This window comes from Hippopotamus amphibius, chromosome 15, assembly GCF_030028045.1.
Source record: "Hippopotamus amphibius kiboko isolate mHipAmp2 chromosome 15, mHipAmp2.hap2, whole genome shotgun sequence".
In the NCBI taxonomy this organism is placed as follows: Eukaryota; Metazoa; Chordata; class Mammalia; order Artiodactyla; family Hippopotamidae; genus Hippopotamus; species Hippopotamus amphibius.
This window is the reverse complement of record NC_080200.1, coordinates 11,638,981-11,664,914: the sequence shown is the minus strand read 5'-3', so window position 1 is coordinate 11,664,914 and position 25,934 is coordinate 11,638,981. Positions and strand designations below refer to the sequence as shown.

General features: G+C 50.7%; 4 protein-coding genes and 1 long non-coding RNA gene across 9 annotated transcripts; 3 read left to right on the top strand and 2 right to left on the bottom strand.

Annotated features, from left to right (window-relative positions):
• Positions 1–578: 578 nt before the first annotated feature.
• On the bottom strand, positions 579–4,480 carry GNG14 (G protein subunit gamma 14). Of its 2 annotated transcripts, XM_057710518.1 has the most exons (3): positions 4,319–4,480; positions 792–884; positions 579–704 (listed from the first exon to the last, which is right to left on the bottom strand). In XM_057710518.1, the coding sequence occupies exons 1-3, from the start codon at positions 4,478–4,480 to the stop codon at positions 579–581; spliced, it is 381 nt and encodes a 126-aa protein (XP_057566501.1). The 2 variants fall into 2 exon arrangements, with proteins under 2 accessions (XP_057566501.1, XP_057566500.1); XM_057710517.1 differs by having other exon boundaries at positions 579–884.
• Positions 1,035–3,249, top strand: LOC130837507 (uncharacterized). Its single transcript, XR_009049299.1, has 3 exons — positions 1,035–2,138; positions 2,603–2,750; positions 3,086–3,249. It is a non-coding gene; the product is annotated as an uncharacterized LOC130837507 (long non-coding RNA).
• A 59-nt stretch (positions 4,481–4,539) lies between the features above and the next one.
• Positions 4,540–8,499, top strand: DHPS (deoxyhypusine synthase). 3 transcript variants are annotated; one of them, XM_057710511.1, is made up of 9 exons: positions 4,540–5,077; positions 5,664–5,828; positions 6,039–6,160; positions 6,243–6,339; positions 6,429–6,515; positions 6,937–7,042; positions 7,120–7,223; positions 8,084–8,209; positions 8,279–8,499. In XM_057710511.1, exons 1-9 carry the CDS (start codon positions 4,871–4,873, stop codon positions 8,372–8,374), a joined length of 1,110 nt encoding a protein of 369 aa, XP_057566494.1. In that variant the 5' UTR covers positions 4,540–4,870; the 3' UTR covers positions 8,375–8,499. The 3 variants fall into 3 exon arrangements, with proteins under 3 accessions (XP_057566494.1, XP_057566496.1, XP_057566495.1); XM_057710512.1 differs by lacking the exon at positions 4,540–5,077 and adding an exon at positions 5,406–5,537; XM_057710513.1 differs by lacking the exons at positions 4,540–5,077; positions 6,039–6,160 and adding an exon at positions 5,405–5,537.
• Positions 8,387–12,358, bottom strand: WDR83 (WD repeat domain 83). Of its 2 annotated transcripts, none has more exons than XM_057710515.1 (9): positions 12,069–12,358; positions 11,866–11,986; positions 11,677–11,782; positions 11,358–11,406; positions 11,149–11,275; positions 10,136–10,203; positions 9,932–10,040; positions 9,739–9,853; positions 8,387–8,665 (listed from the first exon to the last, which is right to left on the bottom strand). In XM_057710515.1, the coding sequence occupies exons 1-9, from the start codon at positions 12,169–12,171 to the stop codon at positions 8,516–8,518; spliced, it is 948 nt and encodes a 315-aa protein (XP_057566498.1). In that variant the 5' UTR covers positions 12,172–12,358; the 3' UTR covers positions 8,387–8,515. The 2 variants fall into 2 exon arrangements, with proteins under 2 accessions (XP_057566498.1, XP_057566499.1); XM_057710516.1 differs by lacking the exon at positions 8,387–8,665 and adding an exon at positions 8,667–8,765 and having other exon boundaries at positions 12,069–12,260.
• Positions 12,359–12,512: 154 nt separating this feature from the next.
• WDR83OS (WD repeat domain 83 opposite strand) lies at positions 12,513–24,601 on the top strand. The gene is made up of 4 exons (XM_057710232.1): positions 12,513–12,622; positions 23,412–23,517; positions 24,019–24,116; positions 24,212–24,601. The coding sequence occupies exons 1-4, from the start codon at positions 12,573–12,575 to the stop codon at positions 24,276–24,278; spliced, it is 321 nt and encodes a 106-aa protein (XP_057566215.1). The 5' UTR covers positions 12,513–12,572; the 3' UTR covers positions 24,279–24,601.
• Positions 24,602–25,934: the final 1,333 nt, after the last annotated feature.

Sequence of the window (25,934 nt, the reverse complement as noted above, 5' to 3'; positions counted from 1 at the left end):
GAGAAGGTGCACAGAAGCCTCGGAGACAGTCACTGCTGTGTGTGTGGGGGGTGCTCCTGTGCCTGCCTGGGTACATTTGAGGGATCACGTGTGTCGGAGTGTCCCTGGGGAGGCTGGTCTGGCTGTGTGGGTTGTTATAGTATCTCCACCTGTGCGTGTCTGTGTGGAAGAGAGAGACGCCTGAGGACGTGACACCTGTCTGTCTGATGGCACCTGTTTGTGTGTGTGCCATGTGGGCATGTATGTGTGTGATGTGCGCTGGACTCTAACCCCGGGTGTGTTTGTGCAGTGGGACAGGGGATCTGCTAATGCTACCCCATAGGTTGCGGGGTGGGGGTGGTAGCAGGGAGCGGAGAGGGGGGGCATGCTCCTCTGTCCAGAGTCCAGGGTGTGTGGGAGCTGCTGTGGCCATGACTCTGGAGTGGGTGGGGAGGGAGGCCAGGCCGGGTGCACACCACACCTGGCCCCTGCAAGCCCAAAGTCCCCCTTTGCCCCCCATCGAAGCCTGACCAAGCCATGCCCTGAGGAGCATCCACTTCATGTTTATTGAGTCCCCCTGGGTGGTCTGGGCTGCAGGGTCATAGGATGGCACAGGGCTTCTTCTCCTTGAAGGGGTTGGTGGCGGCCGGGATGCCCACAAGGAAGGGGTCGCTCTTGGCCTGCTCCGTGCAGAACTGCAGCAGGTCAGTGGCCGCCTTGGATACCTGCAGGCCAGCCCGGTTAGCCAGACCAGGGCTGGGCTGTCCACCTGCCCCCTCGCTCAGATGCACCCGCCTTGCCCTGGCCCTCACCTTCACTCGGTCGATGCCTGCCTCCATCCGCAGCTGCTCCACAGCCCGGCGGGCCTGCCCGATGTCGCTGCCAGTGGTCACCTTGCCAGACATCTGGGGAAGGGTGAGCAGAGCCACAGGCAGCAGGCTGAACCGCAAACACCAAGCCCCCACACCTCCTCCTGTGTCCCCTGCGGACTGAGGGATGGGGGTGGCTGCTCCCCAACCCGTCAGGACCACATACCTCAGCTGAGGACGCTGGCTGCTCAGTCCTCCTCCTGCAGGCCTGCTCTGGCTCCCTCCCCCACCAGCCAGGTCTCTCCAACCCCCTCCACTCCCTCCCCAACTCCTGCAGAGACTTTGAAGCCAGGACACTCATGGAGCGAAATGTCACCCGCAGCAGCAGCAGCTGCCGAGGCAGAGGGGGTCTCTGCTCCAGGAGGCCCAGCGGCTGCTCTAGTGTCACACGTCGCCTTGGCTGAGGGAGTGTAGGGGCCCTGGGCGTTCACTGACCTCCTTGATCCCCTGCTAACTGGCCTCTACATTTCTTCTTTGCCAGCCTCTGCCTCTGCTCCGATGTGCAGAGGCGCAGTGTACCCTGGTTTAGGCGCAGCCCTGCCTCTCCTCTCTGCATCTGCACTCACCGCAGATGACTCAATGCATTCCTTCATGCTGATGGCTCCCCCTGCCTCATCCCAGCCCCCTCCCTGACCTCAGACCCACCTGAGGACCCTCCTCCCTCCTCGGTCCATCACACCAGTCTCTTGGTTGTTTCTCACCTCACTTGGCCAAAGCTGGACTCTGGATCATCTTCCCTCAAAACCTCCAGCCCCCAAATCCACCACCATCCATCCAACTGCCCCAGCTCAAATAACTCCTTCATTCCTTGCTTCCAGTATTCCCACATTTAATCCTTCCTCAAGAGCCATCAGATCAACTTTTTTTTTATTAAACTTTTTATTGGAGTATAGTTGATTTACAATGTTGTGTTAGTTTCTGCTGTACAGAAAAGTAAGTCAGTTATACATACACATATGTCCACTCTTTTTAAGGTTTTATTCCCATATAGGTCATTACAGAGTCCTGAATAGAGTTCCCTGTGCTATTCACAGATCAACTTTCGAATTAGGTTGTCAAACTGGTCACTGCTCTCCATCCTGTTGGTAACATCTGGGTCCTGGCCCTGCCTCATCTCAGTTTGCCTGGACCAATGCAGCTGTCTGGTCTCCCCTGACCTGCACACCACGACCCCCACCCCGCCATTCTCCTCAAGTCAGCCAGTGGGATCTGTTAAATAAATCACATCACAACATGGATGAACCTTGAGGACGTTATGCTACGTGAAATAAGCCAGTCACAAAATGACAGGTAATGTATGATTCCATTTATGTGGGGTACTTGGAGTAGTCCGATCCATAGTGACAGAAAGCAGAATGTGGGGGGCTGAGGAGAGGGGGGAATGGGGAGTCAGTATTTGATGGGTAAGTTCTGGAGATGGTGGTGATGGTCGCATAACAATGCGAATATACTTAATGCTTCTGAACTGTGCACTTAAAAATGGTTACAATGGTAAATTTTATGCTATATGTATTTTACCACAATTTTAAAAATTGGAAAAAAATAAATCAGCGTCTCTCAGTCTGTTTTAAAAACTCTCCTGTGGTTTCCCAGCCTCTTACAATAAAATCCACCCTCCTGACTACAGCCCACAGGGCCCCGCCTGGTTTGGCACTTTCTGCCCTCTCTGAATTCATTTCTTCTCAACCCCCTCCTCCTTCCTTCTTCATGGGTCACCCTGACCTCATTGGGTGTGTTCGTCCATTTTTGCCAAGATCCCAACATGTGCCCAGCACTGTGCAGAGAAACACAGCAGTGAAACCAGACAAAATCCTGCCCTCACGGAGCTGCTGTTCTAATCAGGGAGGGGTGAACAAGAGCAAACAAACTGTGTTAAGTGCTGTGAAAGACAACGAACGCAAGGTAAGGGTGCGAGCGGGTGGTCAGGGCAGCCCTCTTGGAGGAGGTGACATTTGGACTGAGGCCCAGAGGAGAAGGAGCTGGGGAAGTGGGTGTTCCAGGCAGAGAGAGCAGCAGGTGCATTGCCCCTTGGTCAGGAAAGAGCTTAGTGGGTTCTATAACAGCCAGGAGGTCAGTGTAGCTGGAGAAAAGTGAGTGAAGGCAAATGGTGGGGCATGAGGACCGGCAGGCAAGTCAGTGCCTTCTCAGGCCACAGTGAAGAGCCCAGATTTTACTTGGAGGGAGAAGCCACAGTAAGAGGGTTTTTAACAGAATGACATATCTGATTTTTGTTTAAGGAGCTCTCTGGCTACAGCTGGAGGATGGACTGAAGGCGAAGATGCCCAGTGTGGAGGCTGTGGGGCTGAAGAAAAACACTGGATACAAATAGCGAATCATGTTGTACACCTGAAACTAATGTAATGTTATATGTCAACTACATCTCAATTAAGAAAAAGAAAGAAAAGCATCTGAGTTTGAGACCTCTTTTGTTTCTTTATTTTTGGTTGCCTTGGGTCTTTGTTGCTGCGTGTGGGCTTTCTCTAGTTGTGGAGAGCAGGGGCTATGCTTAATTGTAGTGCGTGGGCTTCTCAGTGCGGTGGCTCCTCTTGTTGTGGAGCACAGGCTTTAGGTGCGTGGGCTTCAGTAGTTGTGGCATGCAGGCTCAGTAACTGTGGCACACGGGCTTAGTTGCTCCATGGCACGTGGGATCCTCTGGGACCAGGGATCGAACCCATGTCTCCCGCACAGACAGGTGGACTCTCAACCACTGTGCCACCAGGGAAGTCCCTTGAAACCTATTTTGTAGGCAGAATTTGGCAGACATGCAGAGGGATGGACGTGGGGTGTGAGAAAAGGGGAAACAGCAGGCTCGACTTCCCAGTTTTCAGCCTACTAGAGGAGTGGAGGGTAGGGCTGTGTGCAGAGATGTGGCAAACTATAGAAAGATCAGGCTTAGGTGGAGAGGGAACTGAGAAGGTGAGTTTGAGATCCAAGTGGGGGCTGTCAAGAAGGAAGTTCTGTTCCTCTAATTAAGTAGGCTCATTTCTAGCCTCAGGGACTTTGCACTGGCTGTTCTCTCTCTCGTGGGAATGGTTTCCCCCAGATCTTCACATATGGGGCCTTTCTTGGTCTTCTGACCTTGGCTCAAATGTCACCTCTTTGGCATCCTTCCCCAACCACCTCTCCCTCCAAATAAAATCACCAACTCTTCCACCCACCCCCAACCCCAAGGCCTGTTTAATCCTAAATAGCACTTACCACTGTTGTTACCCTTCTAGCGCCCCAAACTGTGGCCTCCAGAGGGGCAGGGTCTCCATCTTGTTCACTGATAAATATGCAGCACACAGCACAAAGCTCAATGTATAGTGTAGACTCTATAAATTGTAGAGAGTGATCAAAGCGGTCCCTCTGGACCAGACCCTATGCATGGTTAGGAAGACCCATGAGATACAGACCCCACCATCCAGGATCTCCCAGTCTTGCTGGCGGGAAAGAGATGTCAGCCCTGGACCTCAGAGGAGGTCTCTTACCCAGAAAAAGGTCAGGGAAGGCTTCCCGGAGGAGGTGGCAGCTGCAGCGCGAAGGAAGAGCAGAAGGTTATGCAGAATGCGGAGACTCTGGAGACTTAGAAGACACGGACAGGGAATCACTATCCCATTTGACGGGAGATGCTCAGAGGCAGAAGCTGACATACTTCCTAGTGATTCGAATTTTGTCCAAGGGTGACGTCTAAGAAGCTATCCTCCCTGAGAGAACAGAAACTAACGGGCAAGTGCCACGCAACGCGGTGGGTCTCCAGCAGGCGGCAGTAAGACTCTTCATTCATCTGCGACTGAGGACACGCGAAACAGGAAGTATGGCTCCTTATGGCTTCCGTACTACGGAATACACAAGCAAAGACGGGCACTCTTCACTCCGGGCGTCGGCAGGTCATGTGACCACAAACTTCCGGCCCCCGGCCCCCAAGGTTTTCCCCAGCTCTTAGGTGTCCTACAGAAGTGCGTGCTCGGGCTTATCGCAGTTCGAGGCCGCCGGAGGCGTGGCCTGGGCCGGCTCTGATTTGAGAGTGCAGCCCCTGGAACATGGAGGCTCCCCTGGAGGGGAAGGCGCCCGCGGCGGCGCTGGCCGCCGTGTTGAAGCACAGTTCGGCACTACCGTCCGAGAGCGCCCAGGTCCGGGGCTACGACTTCAACCGCGGCGTGGACTACCGCGCACTGCTGGAGGCCTTCGGCACCACTGGTTTCCAGGCCACTAACTTCGGGCGCGCGGTACAGCAAGTGAACGCCATGGTGAGGCCTGGGTGGGAGTGCCACGTTTGAGGGGGCGCGGCCTCAGGAGCACCGTGCGGTACTTGGGGGCGGGACTTCCCTGGGAGGAGGTGTGTTCTTAGTCCAATAGCTGGAGAGAGACGAGGAACCGCCCCCGCCCCCACCCCCACCCCCGGGCGGGAGTTTCTGTGCGGGGGAACGGGTGGAGACAGACTCTAGGTAGCGGGCGCGTGATAGGGAACACGTGCTAGTATTCTGGAAAGGGCGGAGCCTGTGGCAAGACCGAGCGGTTGAGGAAGATATTGAAGGAGGAGCCTAAGGGAGGGCGGGACCTGAGCTTGGATTTGGTTTTCCTAGTGGGGAGAGGGGTAGGGCCTGCAAAAGTGGTTCCTGAAAAGGGGCAAAGCCTGAGCGTGTGACCTGAGACTTGGGCCGTGAACAGGGCGGAGCCTGCACGGGGGTGTTCATTCCCTGGTTCCAGGTAGAAGTGGTCCCATATCCCTGAGTGGGCAGGGTCTGGGCGCGGAATCTGACTCTGAAACCCACCTGGGGTCCTTGGGCTGGAGTTTGGGGCCAGAAGTTAACTCGACCCTACTCTTACACACAGATAGAGAAGAAACTGGAGCCACTGGATCAGAATGAAGACCAACATGCTGACCTGACCCAGAGCCGGCGCCCACTCACCGGCTGCACCATTTTTCTGGGCTACACATCTAACCTCATCAGTTCAGGCATCCGTGAGACCATCCGTTACCTTGTGCAGCACAACATGGTGGGGACCTGGTGGGGTTGTGACCTTGGCCTCTCTGAGTCTTAACGGGCAATAAGATTACTGGTCATTTAAGTGAGGTAGGGAACTGTGGGTCAGTTTTGTTTGCAGCAGGGCTCCCCACAAAGGTCACTGGATGAGAGTTGGGAGTCCTGCCTGGTATGAAGGCAGGGCCTCCCTTCTTGGGCCGACCTCACTGCCTTGTGGCTGCAGGTGGATGTTTTGGTGACCACGGCTGGGGGTGTGGAGGAGGATCTCATCAAGTGCCTGGCGCCCACGTACCTGGGCGAGTTCAGCCTCAGGGGGAAGGAGCTACGTGAGAACGGGATCAACAGGTGGGGGGCCGTGAGTGGTGCTGGGTAGGGGAGCCAGGCTGAGGGTCCTGGGCCCTGATGCCCACATGCCTCTTGTCCCCAGGATTGGAAACCTGCTGGTGCCCAACGACAATTACTGCAAGTTTGAGGACTGGCTGATGCCCATTCTGGACCAGATGGTGCTGGAGCAGAACACGGAGGTGAGGCTGGAACAACCTGGTGGGGAGGGGGGGTGGCTTGGTGGGTGTCAGGGGAGGTGTCCCAGGCTGAAGCCAATGTCTTCTCCTAGAGTGTGAAGTGGACGCCTTCTAAGATGATTGCCCGGCTTGGCAAGGAGATAAACAACCCAGAATCGGTGTATTACTGGGCCCAGAAGGTGAGGGGCTGGATGGGGGCAAAGTTGCCAGGCTTTGGCATGTGTTGTTTCATCTTCACAGGCACCTGGGGAGTTGGTGCTATTCTCATCATCCCCACTACTAGATGAGGAACCTGAGAAAGAGAGAGATGAGGCAGTTTGTCTGAGGTCCCTCAGCTACTGACTGTGGTCCTGGTAGTCTGCTCTACTGACAGACTACCTGAAAGCAGTTGGGAGCAGTGCTTAGGAGCGTCTGTGGGGCACAATGTAGGGTCATATGCTCTTCAGAGGCTGTGGGGTCCAGCAGTCAGAAAAACAGAGAGCTGCCATTCTTTATGTGCCAGGCATCTTGCCCAGAATCAGGCAGAGAGGAAGGAATGCCCCCAGGTTGCTCCCATGGGGCTCTGAGCTCCGACCACTTTTCTGTCTTGCTCTTTCTCAGAACCACATCCCTGTGTTGAGCCCGGCACTCACAGATGGCTCGCTGGGTGACATGATCTTCTTCCATTCCTATAAGAACCCAGGCTTGGTCCTAGATATCGTTGAAGGTAAGGTGCTGGGGCCCCAGAAGGGTAGGGGAGGAGGGCTGCCTGGGCTCGTGGCCTGACACAGCCCTCTTTCTCAGACCTGAGGCTCATCAACACACAGGCCATCTTCGCCAAGCGTACTGGGATGATCATCCTGGGCGGTGGTGTGGTCAAGCACCACATCGCCAACGCCAACCTCATGGTGAGCAGGGACGGAGTGTGTGTGGTCCCTAGTAGGGCGTGGCACTCAGGCCTGCAGTGCAGACAGGCCTGTGTGCTAGGCCTGTGGCATGTACTGGGGAGACAGCCGTGGACTAGACAGGCCAAGATCCCTGCCCGCCTGGAACAGACATTCTAGTGGGGGAGATAGACAGCAAACAGGTGACATGCACATCAGGTGGCAGTAATTGCTATGGAGAAAAATAAGGGAGGATGACGAGATGGCAAGAGAAAGGGGTGTTGTTCAAAAAAGGGAAAGCTTCCTGGGACATGTGACCTGTGAACAGAGGTTTTTCAGGAGGTGCTCCTGTGAGCCATGTGGTTGTTTTGGGGGTGGGGGTGAGAGAGCATTCCCAGCAGAAGGACCAGTCAGTGCAAAGGTTCTGAGGTGCCTGATGTAGGTCAGGGAACAGCTAGGGGGGCTGGTGAAGGGGAGGTGGGAGGAGGTAAGGCAGGAGGTGACAGGCAGAAACTACAGGGGCTTGAGGGCCACTCAGGTGTTCACAAGTGCCCTCTGGCTGCCCTGGAGGGAGCAAATGGCGGGACCAGGGTGGGGGCCATAGACAGGGGAGAGGTAGTTGGGTTTGGAGGTCTTCTATAGAGTTGGTGGTAGATGTGGAAGGGCTTTTGTACGTGGGATGTGAGCCTGGAGCAACACTGCCCACTGTCTGCCCAGCACCCCCTGACCCCTTCCTCTGCCCAGGTGTTGACATGGGGCCCTTCCCTTGGAGTGAGGGGCCACCAAGGGCTTCCTTTATCTGGGACACTTCCCTCAGCCTCTAGCTACAGTGCCCTGCCTTGGAGTCTGTGTGGCTGATCAGCCCACTCTGCCCCTCCCCACAGCGGAACGGGGCTGACTACGCCGTCTACATCAACACAGCCCAGGAGTTTGATGGCTCTGACTCAGGTGCCCGGCCGGACGAAGCTGTCTCTTGGGGCAAGATCCGGGTGGATGCACAGCCTGTCAAGGTGAGGGCCGGCCAGCTAGGGCACAGGGTCTCTCATGGGTGCCGTGGCTCACCCGGGTTCCCTCCACAGGTCTATGCTGATGCCTCCCTGGTCTTCCCGCTGCTCGTGGCTGAAACCTTTGCCCAGAAGGTAGATGCCTTCACGACCGAGAAGAACGAGGACTGAACACTAGATGGCGCAGCCCCAGGGAGGCCTCACCCCCTCCTTTATTTATTAGCTTGCAGACCCAGCCTGTTCCCACTCTTTGGTCAGCAGCATGTCTGGAATAAATGGTGTTGTGGTTCTTCTCAGGCTCTCTCTCTGTCTTTAGCCTGTGCCACCCTCAGCCTCGTAGGCCTCTTCCCGCCAGCACTGGATGCTGCCCCCCATGGCAGTCAGCAGGCAGGGCTCTGTGGGGTGGTAGGCCAGCGACTGTACCACACCAGAACCTATAGGCAGGGCCAGCGCCAGGGCACCCTGTGGAGTGAGGGGGTTGGGAGTGGTCATCAGTGTGCCTCCCTCTCTTCGGCCACCTCTCCCCTGCTTTCAGCCAATGCCTCTAAGTGCTTCAAATACACTGCAAAATTAATGAGCCCCTCAGTAACTCTTTCCTACGAGCTGCTCAGGTCAAACATCTTGAATCTTTCTCTTACATCTCACATCCCTTTGTCAGTAAATCCTCTTGGCTCCACCTTTAGACCATGCCCAGATATTGCTGATTCTCTCCACCTTCACATCCACTACCCTCCTCCAGGCCCGGTCACATGCGGGTCGCAGCTTCCCTCCCCTCACCGCTATCTGGGCTCCACCTGCCCACTTGATAGCCTCAGTGCTCACTCCCTTCATCACCCTGCAGCCACAGCTCAACATACACTGTTCCTCAAACAGGCCATGGTTCTTCTTTCCACCTGCAAAGTGTCCTTTCACGTTGCCCTCCCCTTCAGAGTGACTTCCGGTCTACTGCACCCTCAAGAGATTAGGCGGAACATTGGCACTTTCTTAGTTCCCAGAGGGAGAGCTGGTTCTGGACTCTCCAGGGCCACGCAGTTCCCTCCATCCTCTTAGGGGGTTTACTTCCCTGGCCAAGCCCCAGCTCTGACCCCATTAAACCTGGCTGGTCAGTTTGCATCCTGATGTCCCCACCAGGCTGAGACACATCAGGACAGGGCTCACAGTGCCTGGGGCTGGATACCACAGGGATGCTCAGAGGTGGCTCAGACTTCCTGAACAACCACAGCCCTGTCTCACCTGAGGTCAGGTGCCACCATTGGCTCCCCCTCCCTCAGGGTCAGTTCCAGTGGCCCAGCCTGACCTGGATCCTACTGCTGCCACTGCCATCCAAAGTACTTCTATTTCCTGACCAATGCGTGTGTGCCACACCCCCAAGGCTTAGCTCATGCTGCGCCCTGTGCCAGGAATGTTCTTCTTGTCTCATCTTCTCACTCCTTTCAGCCCCCAGTTCTAACAGCACTCCCTTTTAAAGGCCTGGGAGTGACTCCGGTAAGGACAGGGCTGGCCCCCTGGTGTGAAATGGGGATGGGGAGGCTCACCTCCACCAGGTCCCAGAAGAACACCTTCCCGTCCTCGGAGCAGCTGACCACGTGCGTGTCGCGCTCACTCAGGCAGCAATCCAGCTTGTACTCCTGGTTCTTGTGGCCCGTGTACCTGGGGGTGAGTGGGATCAGGCAGGGTTTGGGGCCTAACTGGGGATGGCGGAGGGGCCCCATGACCCTGAGGACTCACTCGCCCAGCAGCTCCCCTGTGTCCTTGTCCAGAAGCCGCAACGTGGAGTCCAGGCTGGACACCAGGGTGCACTGCCCGTCCCGGCTGAAGCAGGTGCAGGTGATGGGGCCTGGGGGAATGGGAGGGGTGGGCAAGCAGGTCAGGCTGGGTTCTCCTGTGCTGCCCCCACCTTCCCTGCCTACCCACAGCCCTAGCCACACTCACTGCCCACGTAGTCTGAGAAGAGCTGCCCCATCCTCAGGTCATAGCGCCTCACCCGGCCATCTACGGAACTGCAAAAGAGGGTGGATCCAGCTGAAACATCACAGGCGCCAGTAGGTCCAGGGCTCCAGCTTTGGTGTCCCTGTACCCTCTCACCTGGCCAGGGCCCTGATGGCAAGGCTGGGTGCCTGCCCTTCCTGGGTACTCTTCACTGTCATGTCATGTTCAGGACCAGCCACGGAAAACATGCACTGAAGTGAATTCATGAGTGGAATTCTGAGGCACTGGCTTTGAAACTCAGCCCCCGGGGCCAATCAGCTCCCACTGCATCTGTTTCTGATTTATACTGAGCTCCTTCTCTACGCCAGACCCTGTGTGGGAGCTTGGGACACAGTTGCTACCAAGCCAGGAGCATCTGTTGCCAACGTGAAGCCTCACTGACTGAGGGTAATCAGCTCCCCATGGAGGTGACATATGAATTGGGACTCGAGGATGAGAAGGAGGCAACCATGTGCAGTCCAAGGGGGGATGTGTGGGAACTGGGTGGGCCAACAGGTGGTGCAGCCCAAATGCCCCCAGTGGTGGAACTGGCACTCCCTCAGGTTGTGGCAATACTTGGGCAGCCCTGCATGGACATTTAAAAAAAAAATTATCTCCTGCAGCTAGAATATCAACTCTATGTAGGCAGGAATTTTTCCTTGTTTTCCTATCTTGTTTACTACCGTATGCTCATTGACCTAAAATGTGACCTGCAGGAGGTGTTCAAACACACTCTGAATAAGTAGTAGAAGGGCAGTCCAGGCAGAGGAAGAGCAATTGCAAAAGTTGGTCCTGGGGTGGGGGCATGTGTGGCATATTTAACAGAAATGAATTGGGAATGAATAAAAACTGAGAGCACAACAGAGACCAGACCATGCAGGGCCTTGCGAGTGCAGCGAAGAGAGTAAATTTTAATCTAAGTACAGCTGTGATCTCCAGTGGCACCTGGGGAGGGGCGAGGTCCTGGCCCCGCTCACCCTGTGAGGACCTCATGGTCTGACACCTTCACACTGGATATGCCATCCTTGGCTTCGTCCAGCTTCTGTACGGGCTCAGGTCTCCGAGAGCGGCAGTCCCAGCAGCGGATGGTGGAATCGATAGAACCTATGAGGGCAGCATGAAAGTGGATCAGGTTTGGTGAACAGAGGCAGTCCCCGGGGCCCACCTGCCTAGGCTCCGGACTCACCAGACAGGATAACTGTGGCCTCTTCATTAAACTGCACTGTGTTCACCTTCTGTGAAACAGGAACAGCAGCTTAGAGAAGATGGGGCTTTTTAGGATGGGGATAAAAGCAGGCTTCCCAGTGCAAGTTAAAGCAAAGGAAAAGGCTAGGGGTAGGGGAGGTGAACGGTTTTGGGGAAGCTGCAAGGACAGGGCTTGGTGAAGGCGGGGCCGTGGGGAAGGAGTAGAATATTTGCACTGTAATTGCGGGCGGGGGTCCCTGCCACCACCTACACGCAAATTCAGGTCCGCTCTAACGTGGCCCCTTCTTGCTTGCACTCACCCCCGCGTGGCCCCGGAATTTGCGCACGACCTGCCCCGACGCCACATCCCACAGCACCACCGCCTTGTCCCCGCCGCCGGAGCAGAGATTGCTGTTGTCAAAGGATCTAGAGGGCAGAGCAGAGAAGATCAGCCTCTACCTCTGATCCTGGCCTCAGCGCCCCCCACCCCGGCCTGGCCCCCGGCTCACCCGGCCGCGTCCAGCACCTCGTAGCCGTGGCCGCTGTACGTCCGCAGTAGCGTCCCCCGCAGCGGGTTCCACAGCTTCAGGGTCTTGTCGCTGCCGCAAGTCAGACAGTAATTGCCATCCACTGGGGAACAGCAGGCGGGGGTTACTGGGCCGCCGACCTCAGGAGCCGGAGGAGGACCCGGAATGAGGATAAGGGCGCTCACCATTAAATCGCACGGCTCGCACCGCCCCCTGCCCGCAGTCCAACGTCTTCAACCGTTTCTGCGGCAGCTCCGGGCCCCGCGGCTTTGGCTCGGGGAAAGCCATTGCTCCGCCCTCCCTTCCTAGCCACCTGACATCAGCCTGCACCGAGCCTTTCCTTGCCCTGGGAACCCACGCTTGGGTGTAACCTTATTATCGTCCTCCATAGTCTACTTCCTATTTCTCACTTCCGGGTTCAACATTTAGGCTTTTTGGAGAAAGCGTTGGAAACACTAAAGCTTCTTCCCAGCTTCCCAGTTTCTTTCCCCACTTCCTGTTTTCTGGAAACATTTTTGACTCCTTCGAATTCTCTATCTCCAGGCTGGGGGACGTTCCGGCCATCGCCGGCAGGAACGTAAGCGCCAGGGCTGAATGTGTTACTCTAAAAGCCATCCTCCGTTTCCACGCCGGAAGCTTGCCGGAAGCGGCGACTCCCTCAGCGGAAGAGGCGGGACTTCTGACTCGCTATGTCCGCGAACAACATGTCGGACCCACGGAGGCCCAACAAAGTGCTGAGGTGAGGATCCTAGTTGTCATGGTGTTAAAAAAAAAAAAAAAAAAACAAAGTTCAGCTGTAAATTTTAAAGATATATTTGGCTTTATCAGATGATTCACGAATTGGGAAGCATCCCATCTAGCAAGTAAAGGGGAGCGCTAAAGGGCTGCAGAAAGGGAAAGGTTTTTTAAAGGCAGGGCAAGAAAGTCATATACAGAGAAAAGGATGATTTCAGATTAGGTCATTTCCCTTTTGGGAAAAAAGGGATCTTATTAGGTAAGGTTACCTCGTCTTCCTTTTGGAGGATGGAGAGGGGAGAGGACCCTTGTGACAGACTACCTCATTGGTGCTGATCAGAAAATTCCTGACTGACCGCTTAAGACTACATTTGTGGAGGAGGCGGAAGTTTCAGTTAGGTTAGGTATTGAGCCCTGCTTTGGTGGCTTGGCGTAGCATAAGGGACTCCAGTTTGGGCCTGTGGTTTTCTTTTTAACAATGCCACCGCCCCCCACCCATGCACCACCCCTCTTAATCACACTCTCAGCTTAACTGAGAGATGTGATCAAAACTTAAGGCAGGAGCGCCACTCTCAGCTACTGCTCTGAGGTTCTCGCAGCTTTTGTTGTCCCTCTGCATGCTAACCATAAGTTATGATGTTTTTGCTTAACCCCTGTGATAGTCACAGGTCCAGACTGGCTTCAGGTTCACAGTCTTTAAGTTGGTCATTCTTTTGTTCCTTTTCTGATGCTTTAGTGTTAGGGAGATCTTTTGCTTGGCGGTTAGTGACTGTGAATGTGCATTTAAAGCTTTTGAGAGATTACAGTGCACCAGGGAGATTATTAGGATTATCATGAACAGGATAATTCACAGTGTTTGGAGTGCACTTTGGAGCCATGGTCCGCAGGATCCAAACCAGGCCAAAGCAAATACTTCAAAGTTCCCATTGGGAATTCCCTGGTGGTCCAGTGGTTAGAACTACGTGCTTCCAAAGCAGTGGGCACGAGTTTGATCCCTGGTAAAAAAAAAAAAAAAAAGAAAGTTCCTATTGAAGGAGTCACGTTCTTAAGCCAACTGGCTTGCTCAGTGCTCTTGTGTAATAATAGACTTTCAACTTCCCCAAAAGGGTTAATCCAGGTGCAGCAGGTGGAATTGACCACAGAATAGACACTCCTTGCTCAGCTAAAAGATCATCAAGGGCTATTCTGTTATAAAGAACAACTTTGGCCAGAGAATCTAAGGATCTTTCTTGGGCTGATGGCCCTGCCAAAGGAAGTAAATCCTGAGTGATGGAATCCTCATCATCATTTTTAGCTTGGTGATGTCAGTCCAGGGGAGTTGACCAATGATGTGTCTTAGTTCCCTTATGGAAAGTTAGGGACCCAGTTAGATCACCTAAGAAGTATTGCCCACTGTGCACTGGTTGTCTAGGCATTCAGAGGCCCGAGGAGAATGATAACCACCATGGACAAAGACAAACCCAGTGGGGACACAGACCATTCCCGTTAAGGAGGTACTATTAATGGATTCATTCACAGGGATTACTGCGTTTACCCATTCAAACCACATGGCAGGTTTTCAGCATGACTGGGAAGAGAATCTCCCATCTTGAAATAAAGTGTTGTTCTAAATGCCTTGCAAAGACGGGTGCTGCTGGTGAGATCTCTTAGTGAGTGAGGGCAAATCTGATCTAGGTTATCATGGGAATGTGGGGGTGCAAATGCACTAAGATTTACTAGGTAATTATTTCTAGTTGAGTAGGTACAGTTATGATGGGAGAAAGGAAACAGCAAGGCATAGGTTGTTCTGGCTGTAAAAGCTGAACTGCGAAAGAAGCTTTTAGGGGGTTCAATTTTAGTTTTCTATGACATGAGACTAGAAGAGAAACTGGTCACAGGGAGGACCAGAGGGTCTGTAGCATCACGGATAGATTGGAATCTTTGAGGAAAAATCCAGGAGTCTGAAAGGTTACCTCCCTTAGCAATGGCCTGGGAGGTAAATATGAGAGCATTGTCTTTCCAGGTCAGTGACAGAGTAGAGAAAAGAAGAAGGAGGAAGAGTTTCACGTTGAAAGTATGGTCTGGATCTGGCATCTGGGACAGAAGCAGTCCACCTTGATGTCAGCTGCTTCTCTTCCTCATCGGTTTGATTCAGAGGTCTCCAGCATCTATATGCTACTAGATGTCAGGGGAGCCTTCCTTAACTGTGAGATGTGTACTCAAGGCTCAACGCCTTCTAGTTTTGCAGCAGTGTCAGTGGTCAGGAGCACTTGATAAGGTTTCTTCCAATGGGGCTTGAGGGCTGTCTTCCTCTGATGATGTTTCCAGAATACCCAGTCACCAGGCTCCAGACTGTGACTGACAGGACCCTTTGCATTGAGATCTGGGAAGGCTTCTTTAACCTGTTGATGACAGGCTTTAGCATAAGACATGAAAGACGGTAGCAGTTCAGACTAACATGAGATAACAAGGGATCAGCCAAAAGCTATATACCAATGGACATTGGTCTACTGGTGACTATTCCATGTGGAGTGAGTCTCTGTTTTCCAAAGGGGGTACTGGGAACAGTTGGCATGGCCAGAGGCTATACCTTAGGCCAAGAGAGTCCAGTAGTTTTAGCAAGTTTAGAGATTTTTGAGGACCCCGTTAGTTCTCTCCACCTTGCCGGATGATTGAGAGTGATAGGGAGAGTGATAATTCCAAGAAGTTTGCAAGATTTTCATTAAGGCTTGTATGGTTTGCCCAGTGAAGTGGGTGCCTCAGTCACTGGAGATTGTGGAAGGTATACCCTGAATGGGAAACACGTTTTCTAACAGTTTCATTGCCAATGTGAGGGCATCAGCCTTGTAGCAAGGGAAGACTTCAACCCATCCTGAAAACATATGTAGAATAACAAGAACATATTGATAACCCACACTAGGTGGCAGCTGAATGAAGTCCAGCCGCAGGTGCTCAGAGTGTCCAGGGGGAAGAGGTCTGAGGCCTCTGGGAACAAAAATAGTTTTTCCAGTATTATGGATCTGACAGGTCAAACATTGGTGGTGAACTACTTTTGTAATTTTATGTCTCCCCGCCAGTGTCTTCATCATTTGAGTCATCTTAAATGCACTGTGATGGGTGAAGGAATACAAAAACTGAAAAATGGGGTTTGCCAGGGAGCCAGGAAGAACCAAGTGGCCATCTTGGGTTTCCCATAGCTCTGACTGTTCATTTAATTTACAACCATTGCTTGCACATCCTAATGTGTCTGTTCAGGGAATTCCCTGGCAGACCAGTGGTTGGGACTCTGCACTTTCATTGCCGAGGGCCCGGGTTCATTCCCTGGCAGGGGAACCAAGATCCCACAAGCCCACAATGCTGTCAAAAAATTAAAACAAAAAGAAAAAAAACCCAACTCTGTTCAGGAGCAGATTGATACCATGTTACAAAGGCATCAGGATGGCCAAAGGCTGGCAATGAGGGGTCATTTTTTGCTGAAGCAGAATGGTGTTCATCCAAGTGTGATTGATTGATTGATTATTGATTGATTGATTGATTGATTTACTGCCTGCTCTACGTGGCTTGCAAGATCTTAGTTCCTCGACCAGGGATTGAACCTGGGCTACCACGCTAAAAGCACCCAGTCTTAACCATCGGACCACCAGGGAATTCCCAGTGCCATATTTATAGATGCTGTTGCTGCTGTCTTTGCATGAAAGTCAGCTAGGGCATTCCCTGAACTCAGGTTCAGCCCTTTTAGTCTGAGCCTTAGTTTTATTTATTTTTTTAAATTTATTTATTTATTTATGGCTGTGTTGGGTCTTTGCTGCTGTGCACAGGCTTTTCTCTAGTTGTGGCGAGCAGGGGTTACTCTTCATTGCAGTGTGCAGGCTTCTCATTGAGGTGGCTTCTCTTGTCGTGGAGCATGGGCTCTAGGCACATGGGCTTCAGTAGTTGTGGCACTCGGGCTCAGTAATCACTGAGCCTTAATTTTAATGACAGCAATTTCAGAAGGTAAGAGAACAGCAGTAAGAAGGTAGTTTATTTGTTGCCCATTTTTGATTGTGGGCCCAGAGGGCATAAGAAAACCCCTCTGTTTCCATAACATGCCCAAATCATGGACGACCACAAAGACATACCAGCTATTGGTATAAATATTAACAGTCTGTCATCTGATAACTCTCACGCTGGGGTAAGGTCATGGAGTTCTGCTTCTTGGGCTGCTTTAGTTTGTGGGAAGTTTCCCTTTTAAGTAATTCATATTGGTTAGTAATAGCATAACCAGCTAGGAAACAAAGTATCCCTTTTTCATTCTTAGAGTATGACCCGTCAATAAATAAGATTAGATCAGGATGTTCTTACCTGGCAGTCATGGGGCTCATCTTTGTTAGGCAGGGATAGCGATGTAGCAGGATTAAGGTCATTATGACATTTAAGATGTTGAGTGGGGTGGTGGAAGCATAAGGATCTCATAGGAGGTTAATCTGCTTGCAGAGGAATGTGGAGTCAATTCAGAGTTAAGAAGACTTTGGACAGCATGAGATGTTTGTAAATAAATGCCATTACTTAGGGTTAGATCTGCGGTGGCTTCTACTCACTATGCAGCTGCAGCAATAGCCTTAAGACAGTTGGTATAGGCACTGGCAACTGAATCCAGTTATATGCTGTGACAGGAAACAGACTGTTTATTGCTATGCTCTTGTGTGAGCGTTCCCAGGTTTGGTTATCTCTTTCATGCACAAATAAGGTGAAAGATTTTGAATAATTAGGTAGGCCTAGGGCTGGCAGTTCTTATAGCACTTGTTTTAGTCTTAGAAAAGCCTGCTATGTTTATCTTCCCTAGGAAGGGGCTCAGGGACTAAAATTTTAGTAAGTTCATAGAGTGGGGGAAGCCAATAGAGAAAAATTAGGAACCCACAGCCTGCAATAGTCAATCAAGTCTAGAAATTCATGAAGCTGTCGCTTAGTTGTAGGCATAGGAAATTCTTGGATTAGCGTAATCCTTTATGGAGATAGCTGAGTTCCTTCAGCACTATACCTAGTGAACGGTATCTGGAGATAATTGTAATTTTTCCTTGGAAAGTTTATGTCCTTTTTGTCAATGGAAATAATCAGTAACCAACCTATGATAAGAATTTTATTCAAGCCAAACTGAGGACTATAGCCCAGGAAACACAGATTCAAGAAGCACCTGATTGTGTTTTGCCAGACTACAAAATGGCAGAGGCTTATATAGGCAAAAACTGCAATTACATAACTTGCTTGTCAAGAATTATAATTGGGGCTTCCCTGGTGGTCGAGTGGTTAAGACTCTGAGCTCCCGCTGCAGAGGGCATGGGTTCAATTCCTGATCAGGGATATTCCACATGCCTCGAGGTGCGGCCAAAAAAAAAAAAAAAAGGAAGTATAATTGGAGCTGGCAAGAAGTAAGGTGCTTGTTAAGCAAGGATTGGTTGAGGTCTGAAGTGGTTGTATAGTTATAAGGGGAGTTCTTGAGACCATAAGGTTGCAGCTGGCAGCTGTTAGTAGATGTTGTCTTGAGAGCAGCTGGTGGTGTAGTTAAGTTTGATACAGTTCAGAAAATTCACGTTCAGGTTCTCAAGTTCTCAGAATTTACATTCTCATGCAGGAATAGGTCCACATCCACAATGGCCACCCAGCTCCATTTGGATGCCTGAAGCACAGTTCTGTCTTGTCAGAACAAAGAACAAATGTCAAACATAACAGGGGCACATTCCTTCAAGGTTTTAAGAGACAGATTATCACATACACAGTGAGTCAGCATGACCTTAGTGGCGGGGAAGGGGACCTCATCTTCAAAGGAGTTGACGCACTGGCATCATAGGAATGGGGTGAAGGGACATTTATCCCTGTCTTCAAGGTGGACATTCTAAACAATCTGATAGCTCCATTCCTTTGTTTGTTTCAACACTTAAAGCCAAAGTACAGTGTCTGCTTGACAGACTACAAGACCGTCTGTTCTAATTAGCATAAAGTTCAAGCCCAGTCATGTATAACCTAAGATGACTTCCACATACCTCAATATATGAAAATTTCTTCCATCACTTTTCACCTAACGGTTGCCGCAGATAAATGGAATCTTTTATGGATGCCTCTTTGGTTACTGAGCACAGCAAGAGGTCGTCCACCTATTTTTTTTTTTAATTTATCATTTTATTTATTTACTTATTGGCTGCATTGGGTCTTCATTGCTGCACACGGGCTTTCTCTAGTTGCGGTGAGCGGGGCTACCCTTCGTTGTGGTGCTTGGGCTTCTTATTGCAGTGGCTTCTCTTGCTGCAGAGCACGGGCTCTAGGCGTGTGGGCTTCAGTAGTTGTGGTGCACATGGGCTCAATAGTTGTGGCTTACAGTCTCTAGAGCACAGGCTCAGTAGTTGTGGCGCACGGGCCTAGTTGCTCTGTGGCATGTGGGATCTTCCTGAACCAGGATTGCACCCATGTCCCCTGCATTGGCAGGTGGATTCTTAACCACTGTGCCACCAGGGAAGCCCCATCATCCACCTGTTGTAAACAAGTTGATTTCCTGGGGACTGGAGGGTCCTTACATCTTGATGGAGCATTTGGGAGAAATAAGAAGGCGCCTCAGTGAACCCTTGAGGTATGACTGTCCAGGTGTACTGCTGATTCTTCCAAGTTAAGGTGAGCAGACATCAGCTGTTGAGGTCTACAGGGATACTGAAAAAGACTTGAACAAAGGTCTACAACAGTGAACCATTTTGAGTCTGGTGGAACTCGTGACAAAAGGGTGTTACAGGTTTGGGACAACTGGAAAATGGGGAATAACTATCTCCTTAATAGCTCTTGAGTCCTGGGGGGAGGGATAAATTGGGAGATTAGGATTGACATATACACACTACCATATATAAAATAGATAACTAATAAGCACCTACTGTATAGTGCAGGGAATTAACTCTACTCAATACTCTGTAAAGACCTATATGGGAAAAGAATCGAAAAATGAGTGGATACATGAACAGGTATAATGGATTCACTCTGCTGTATACCTGAAACTAACACAACATTGTAAATGAACTATATGCCAATAAAAATTAAAAAACAAACAAACAAAAAAAACCTTCCCTGAAAAACAACAAAAAAAAGCTCAAGTTCTGGACAAATTGCCATCCTCACCCATTAGGCTTCCAGGCTGGCAGGATCTGTGTGTTGCGGGGCCTAACACAGGACATGGTTACCTCCTGGGAGATTAGGTCTTTTGTTGTGGGTGTGAAGCTTTGTGTGGCTTCAGGCTTTAGCAGATATTGGGGTAATTGAGGGAGAGGTTTAGTTATGTGTCTCTGGATCTTTATAGGCTCTGTACTTTTTATTCTCGCCATGCTGGTATTAGAAATAACCCACAGGAACTTCCCTGGTAGTGTAGTGGTTAAGATTCTGTCTCCCCATGCAGGGGGCCCAGGTTTGATCCCTGGTCAGTCAGTTGTGGCATCCACATGCGTGCCACAACTAAGACCCAGTGCAACCAGATAAATAAATATTTTTTTTTAAAAAAAGAAATAACCCACAGGTTTTTGGGCACGCCAGTTAAACTAAGGGACTCTTGTCGGAATTCTTCCTCTTCTATGTCAAGGACAGATTGTAAGAACATAAAAGATCAGGTTCAGGTTGTTAGGGAATTTTAAGGGTGAGGTCTCCATTGGAAACAAAATATATTAGCCCTTTTAACTTAGAAAGGAGATCTCTGCCTGATAGATTGGCTGGGGCTATGTCACATAGATGTCATATAGTAAAAAAGAATGCTGTTCCGTAAAAGGTCCCATTTGTACTGGCTGAGGTAGAAATTCTCTCTGAACTTTTATTTGATACTTCCAGTGAGGAAACCTCTTTTTCACTTGGAGGGACTTATTGTGCTATGGCAGTGGGGTGTAAAGTAGAAAGTATAGGGACTTCCCTGGTGGCACAGTGGTTAAGACTCCTCACTTCCAATGCAGGAGGCCTCGGTTGATCCCTGGTCAGGGAACTAGATCCCACATGCATGCTGCAACTAAGAGTTTGCATGCCACAACTAAGGAGCCCACATGGCACAACTAAGGAGACCGTGAGGCACAACTAAGACCCAGTGCAACGAAATAAATAAGTAAATAAATATTACAATTAAATAAATAAAGTAGAAAGCGTAGCTTCAGTATCAACTAGAATTTGGCAAGTTTTCCTATTAATGTTTTTTTTTTGGGGGGGGGGTGCTGCGTTGTGTCTTCGTTGCTGCCCATGGGCTTTCTGTAGTTGCAGAGAGCGGGGGCTACTCATCATTGTGGTGCACAGGCTTCTCATTGCGGTGGCTTCTCTTGTTGCACAACACGGGCTCTAGGCATGTGGGCTTTAGTAGTTGTGGCGAATGGGCTTAGTTGCTCCGAAGCATGTGGGATCTTCCCAGACCAGGGATCAAAAACTCTGCATTGGCAGGCAGATTCTTAACCACTGCACTACCAGGAAAGTCCTAGGTTTCCTATTAATTTTAATTTTAGTTTCCCCTTGGCTGTTTAAGGGAATTACTGATAACAGCTTACTGGAGAATCCCTTGGAATACTGAGGAGGTAGATATGGGGGCACTCAAGTTGAAGAATTTGCATAAGACCTTTGAAGACAATCTTTTTTCCAGTGTCCCAGTTGATTACATGTGATACATTGGTCCTCAGGCCAGCGTTTTGATGGTGGGCCCCTAGGAGGGCATTAGTTTAGGTCTCTGGCCTTTGAGCTGTTGTAGCGTAAGGCCAACAACTTGGAGAATTTTTGCCTGTGGTCTTGATCTAAGGGTGTTTCAAAGAGCTCAGCTGTGGTCACTGGCTCCATCACACTGGTGGTCTCCCATCCTATTTTCTGTCTTTTTATCAATCCACTAATCTCAGGAGATAATCTATTTGCAAATAGGGCAGCTAGAGCAGGTTAGGTGACTCTAGTTATTACGTAGAACTGGAACACCTTAGGAGGAGGGCTTTTGGATGTTTGAATAATAGACCAATCAGTAGGGGTAGGGAAGATTCTAGGCCTGGCTTATAAAAGGTCAGTTGCTGTTTTGTGAGGTGTTTCTGGTTGAGGATCTTGAAGGTCATCCTCCAGTTTTGCCATTTTGCTTCCTGTGTCCATTTTGGGGCTTCACCAGGTCCTACCTACATGTGCACAAGCTGATAAAGATTTTTCAGCCTGAGGTCGAGGCTCTGCTAATGACTCTAAATTCTTCAAAGAACTTTTGGGGTTCCTCCCTAGGTTTAGGAAATGTCTTAACTATGGCCCTCAGTTCCATCTTTGACCAGAGAGTGAAAGACACCCAAGGTTTGTTCTGCAACCTGGAGTAATTCTCTCTTACATGGTAACTGTTTAACAGTCTCTTCAGAGTGAAAAGGCAGTTCAGAAAGAGAATCAGTAAAACGTGAGTACCCTGGTAAAGAAGGAGAGGGGGGAGCAATAGGGGTCATGTCAGCCCTATCCTTTTTTGTTTTAGGTACTTCTTGTGTTTTTGATTTTTCATTAGCCTTTTTGTTACCCATCTTTTAATGAAGCTATTTTGGAGTCTTGAAGCCATTTGGAGGTTTCTGCATACCAGTGAAAATAGGTATTCCATTCTGTTTGCTTAATTTGGACACCGTCACTTTCAAGGGCACTGCTGAAATAAACAATCTTGTCTCACTGACACATTCCCCACAATGGCCATTGTAATTCTAGGTTGTTTTTAGTAATATTTTGCCATTTTTGTAGATATTTACAGATTCTGAGATTATAGTTCTTAGACATAAAATAAGCAGGTGTGCCGACAGATGGCGAGCTTGATTCATTAAAGGTGAAAGCTCCCATCTCTCTTAGCTGGCCTTTATCTACACAAAGCAAGACAGACAAACATGAACACCTTAACACTTCAGCTGTAACCAGTTACTGCAGCCTGGCCAAGAGAAAGGGCCTGTGCGCACTACCACCAACTGCCAGTGTGGAGCTGGGGGAAAGGATTGAACCAGCGGACCCCAAACAGGGACTGTGGACTGATTCCAAACAAATGGGGAACCTCAGCTGCCACCAGTGGTGCCCAACATGGAACCTGGGAAAGGATCCCACAAACAAATGGGGAACAGCAGACCAAAATGCCAGCAGTTCCCAACATGGAATCTGGGAACAGAACCAGAGCTCAGAACTGAGAGGAACTTACCCACGGCCTCCAGAAACAGCGAGAAAGACAGTGGATTCAAAAAGGGGTTCACGGGTACCATGCTTAATGGTTCTTGTTGTACCTGAATGCTGTCAGAAGTTCACTTGGGATCCTGTTGCTGCCACCAAATCTGCTGAAAAAACAAAATTCAACCGAGTACGCTTTAAAAATCGAATTGGCTTTATTGAAAGAATCATGGATCAGGCAACATCTGGTTTAGCAAGCAGAAGGGAGCTCTGAAGGGCTACAGGAAGGGGAAGGTTTTTAAAGGCAGGACAAGGAAGTCATGAACAGAGAAAAGGATGATTTCAGATTAGCCACCTCCTTTTTGGGAACAAAGGGTCTTATTAGATGGGTTACCTCTTCCTTTGGGGGATGAAGAGGGGAGAGGGGCCCATGTGACAGACTACCTCACTGGTGCTGACCAGCAAATTCCTGACTGACTGGATAAGACTACATTTCTGGGGAAGGCTGAAGTTCCGATTAGGTTAGGTACTAAACCCTGGTTCAGTGACATGGCCTAGCATAAGTGACTCCATTTTGGGCCTGTGGTTTTATTTTTAACAGTGGGAATGGGCCTCAGGTTGTGGGTTGGAAGCCCAGGGGAGCACCTGCCCATCCTGGGGGCAGAACTTGAGCACCCCTGACCCTGAGCCTGCCGCAGGTACAAGCCCCCACCGAGCGAGTGTAACCCAGCCTTGGATGACCCGACACCGGACTACATGAACCTGCTTGGCATGATCTTCAGCATGTGTGGCCTCATGCTCAAGGTGGGCAGGGCTGAGTTCCCCTCCCCGTAGCTCTGCCTGACAGTGGGAAGTCGTGGATTCAGCATGAAGCAGGACTAGTGCTGAGGGGGCGGGGCTGGGGTGATGCTAGGTGGACAAGCCAGAGCTATCAGGGAAACCAGGGGTCCGGGTCAGGGTGGGCACCTAGGAGGTCAGTCTGAGGGTGGGGTCAGACTTTCATGCAACTTGGTGGGGACTGGTGGAGAGAATGTGGGGTCCTTAGCGAGATGGGGGATGTCAAGAGCCAAGCTTCTTGGGTCTGAGGGGACATGGTGGGGTTGGAGATGTGGGACAGTGAGTAGGACCAGACTCGGGTACCTGGAACTTAGTATGGTAGCCCTGGGACCGAGGGACTCCTGGGGGTCAAGGTTTGAGTGCACCAGGTGGAACTGGGGTGGAATCAGTGTCTGGGAATGGCCCTTGTGGGGGCTTACTGGTGTGCCTCTCACTGACCTAACCTGCCCGTCCACCTGCCTCTCCCAGCTGAAGTGGTGCGCTTGGGTCGCTGTCTATTGCTCCTTCATCAGCTTTGCCAACTCCCGGAGCTCTGAGGACACTAAGCAGATGATGAGTAGCTTCATGTGAGTCTGGGCCTGGAGAGGGAGGAAATCCTGGGTGAGGTGATGGGGACCCCAAGCCTATCCGTCCTGGACTGACTCACTCTCTCCCGTCTCAGGCTGTCCATCTCTGCCGTGGTGATGTCATATCTGCAGAACCCTCAGCCCATGACGCCCCCCTGGTGATGTCAGCCTAGAGTGGTCACATCCTGGACCCCTCTATCCACCTTGTCCTAGGCCTGGCCTGTGGCTGCTCAGCCTCCTGCCCTCAGCTGCAGTCCTGGGCTTCCCTGGGTGAGGTAGTCTTGGTGCCTGCAGCTGGATGGAGGGATCCTGGCCCTGGCCCTGCAATCCCACTTTGCTGGAGCAGAGGGGAATCCCCTAGGCCTACCCCTCCTGTCTTCCTTCCCCACCCTGCCTGCTGCTGGGGGAGATGCTATCCATGTTTCTAAGTATATCCACTCATTTTCTTGTTGAAATCAGTTAATAATAAAATTTTGCATTCTGGCTATTCCCTGTGACCTCTCTCTCCTTCTGTGCATTGTGGATGCTTGTACTAAAATAGGGGGAAGGGCTTCCCTGGTGGCGCAGTGGTTGAGAATCCTCCTGCCAATGCAGGGTACATGGGTTCCACCCCTGGGCTGGGAAGATCTCACATGCCACAGAGCAACTAAGCCTGTGTGCCACAACTACTGAGCCTGTGTGCCACACCTCGTGAAGCCCGTGCGCCTAGAACCTGTGCTCTGCAACAGGAGAAGCCAAATGCCCATCAACATGAATGGATAAAGAAGATGTGGCACATATATACAATGGAATATTACTCAGCCATAAAAAGGAATGAAATTGAGCTATATGTAATGAGGTGGATAGACTTAGAGTCTGTCATACAGAGTGAAGTAAGCCAGAAAGAGAAAAACAAATACTGTATGCTAACTCATATATATGGAATCTAAAAAAGAAAATGGTACTGATGATCCCAGTGACAGGGCAAGAATAAGGATGCAGATGCAGAGAATGGACTGGAGGACAAGGGGTTGGTGGGGGCGGTGTGATGGGGAAGCTGGGACGAAGTGAGAGAGTAGCATAAACATATTTACACTACCAACTGTAAAGTAGATAGCTAGTGGGAATTTGCTGTATAACAGAGATCAACTCAATGATGGGTGATGCCTTAAAGGGCCAGGACAGGGAGGGTGGGAGGGAGTTGCAGGAGGGAGGGGATATGGGGATATATGTATAAATACAGCTGATTCACTTTGGTGTACCTCAAAAGCTGGTATAAGAGTGTAAAGCAATTATGTTCCAATAAAGAGCTTAAAAAAAAAAAGCCACCACAATGAGAAGCCCCGCATCGCAACAAAGAGTAGCCCCCTGCTCACCAAAACTAGAGAAAGCCCACGTGCAGCAAAGAAGACCCAATGCAGCCATAAATAAATAAATAAGATTATAAAAATTATAAAATAAAATAGGGGCAAGGGCTCTAGTTCCACCACTCAGTCAGGCCTGGGGTTAGGGCCCCAGTCTGGAGCCTTTTGGTTAGTTCATCTGCTTATTTCACAAGACGCGGCCTTAAGTCAGCTGCTAGAGACAGAACAGTGATCTCTGCCCCCTGGCAACTCAGCAGATAGCCCTGCTGATCTAAGGAATCTAGGCTTTGGTTTTCTTACCTAGAGGAATGGGGGTAATGTCAGCAAGTCGGATGGACTGGCAGGAAATGGGAAAGGCAAGGAAGACTAAGTTCTCTCCCACTTACCAGGTTCTGACAGTGGATACCGGTATCTCTCCCAACAAAGCTGGATGCCTCCCCTCCCCAGCATTGTAAGGGCAGTTCCTTTACTCAAC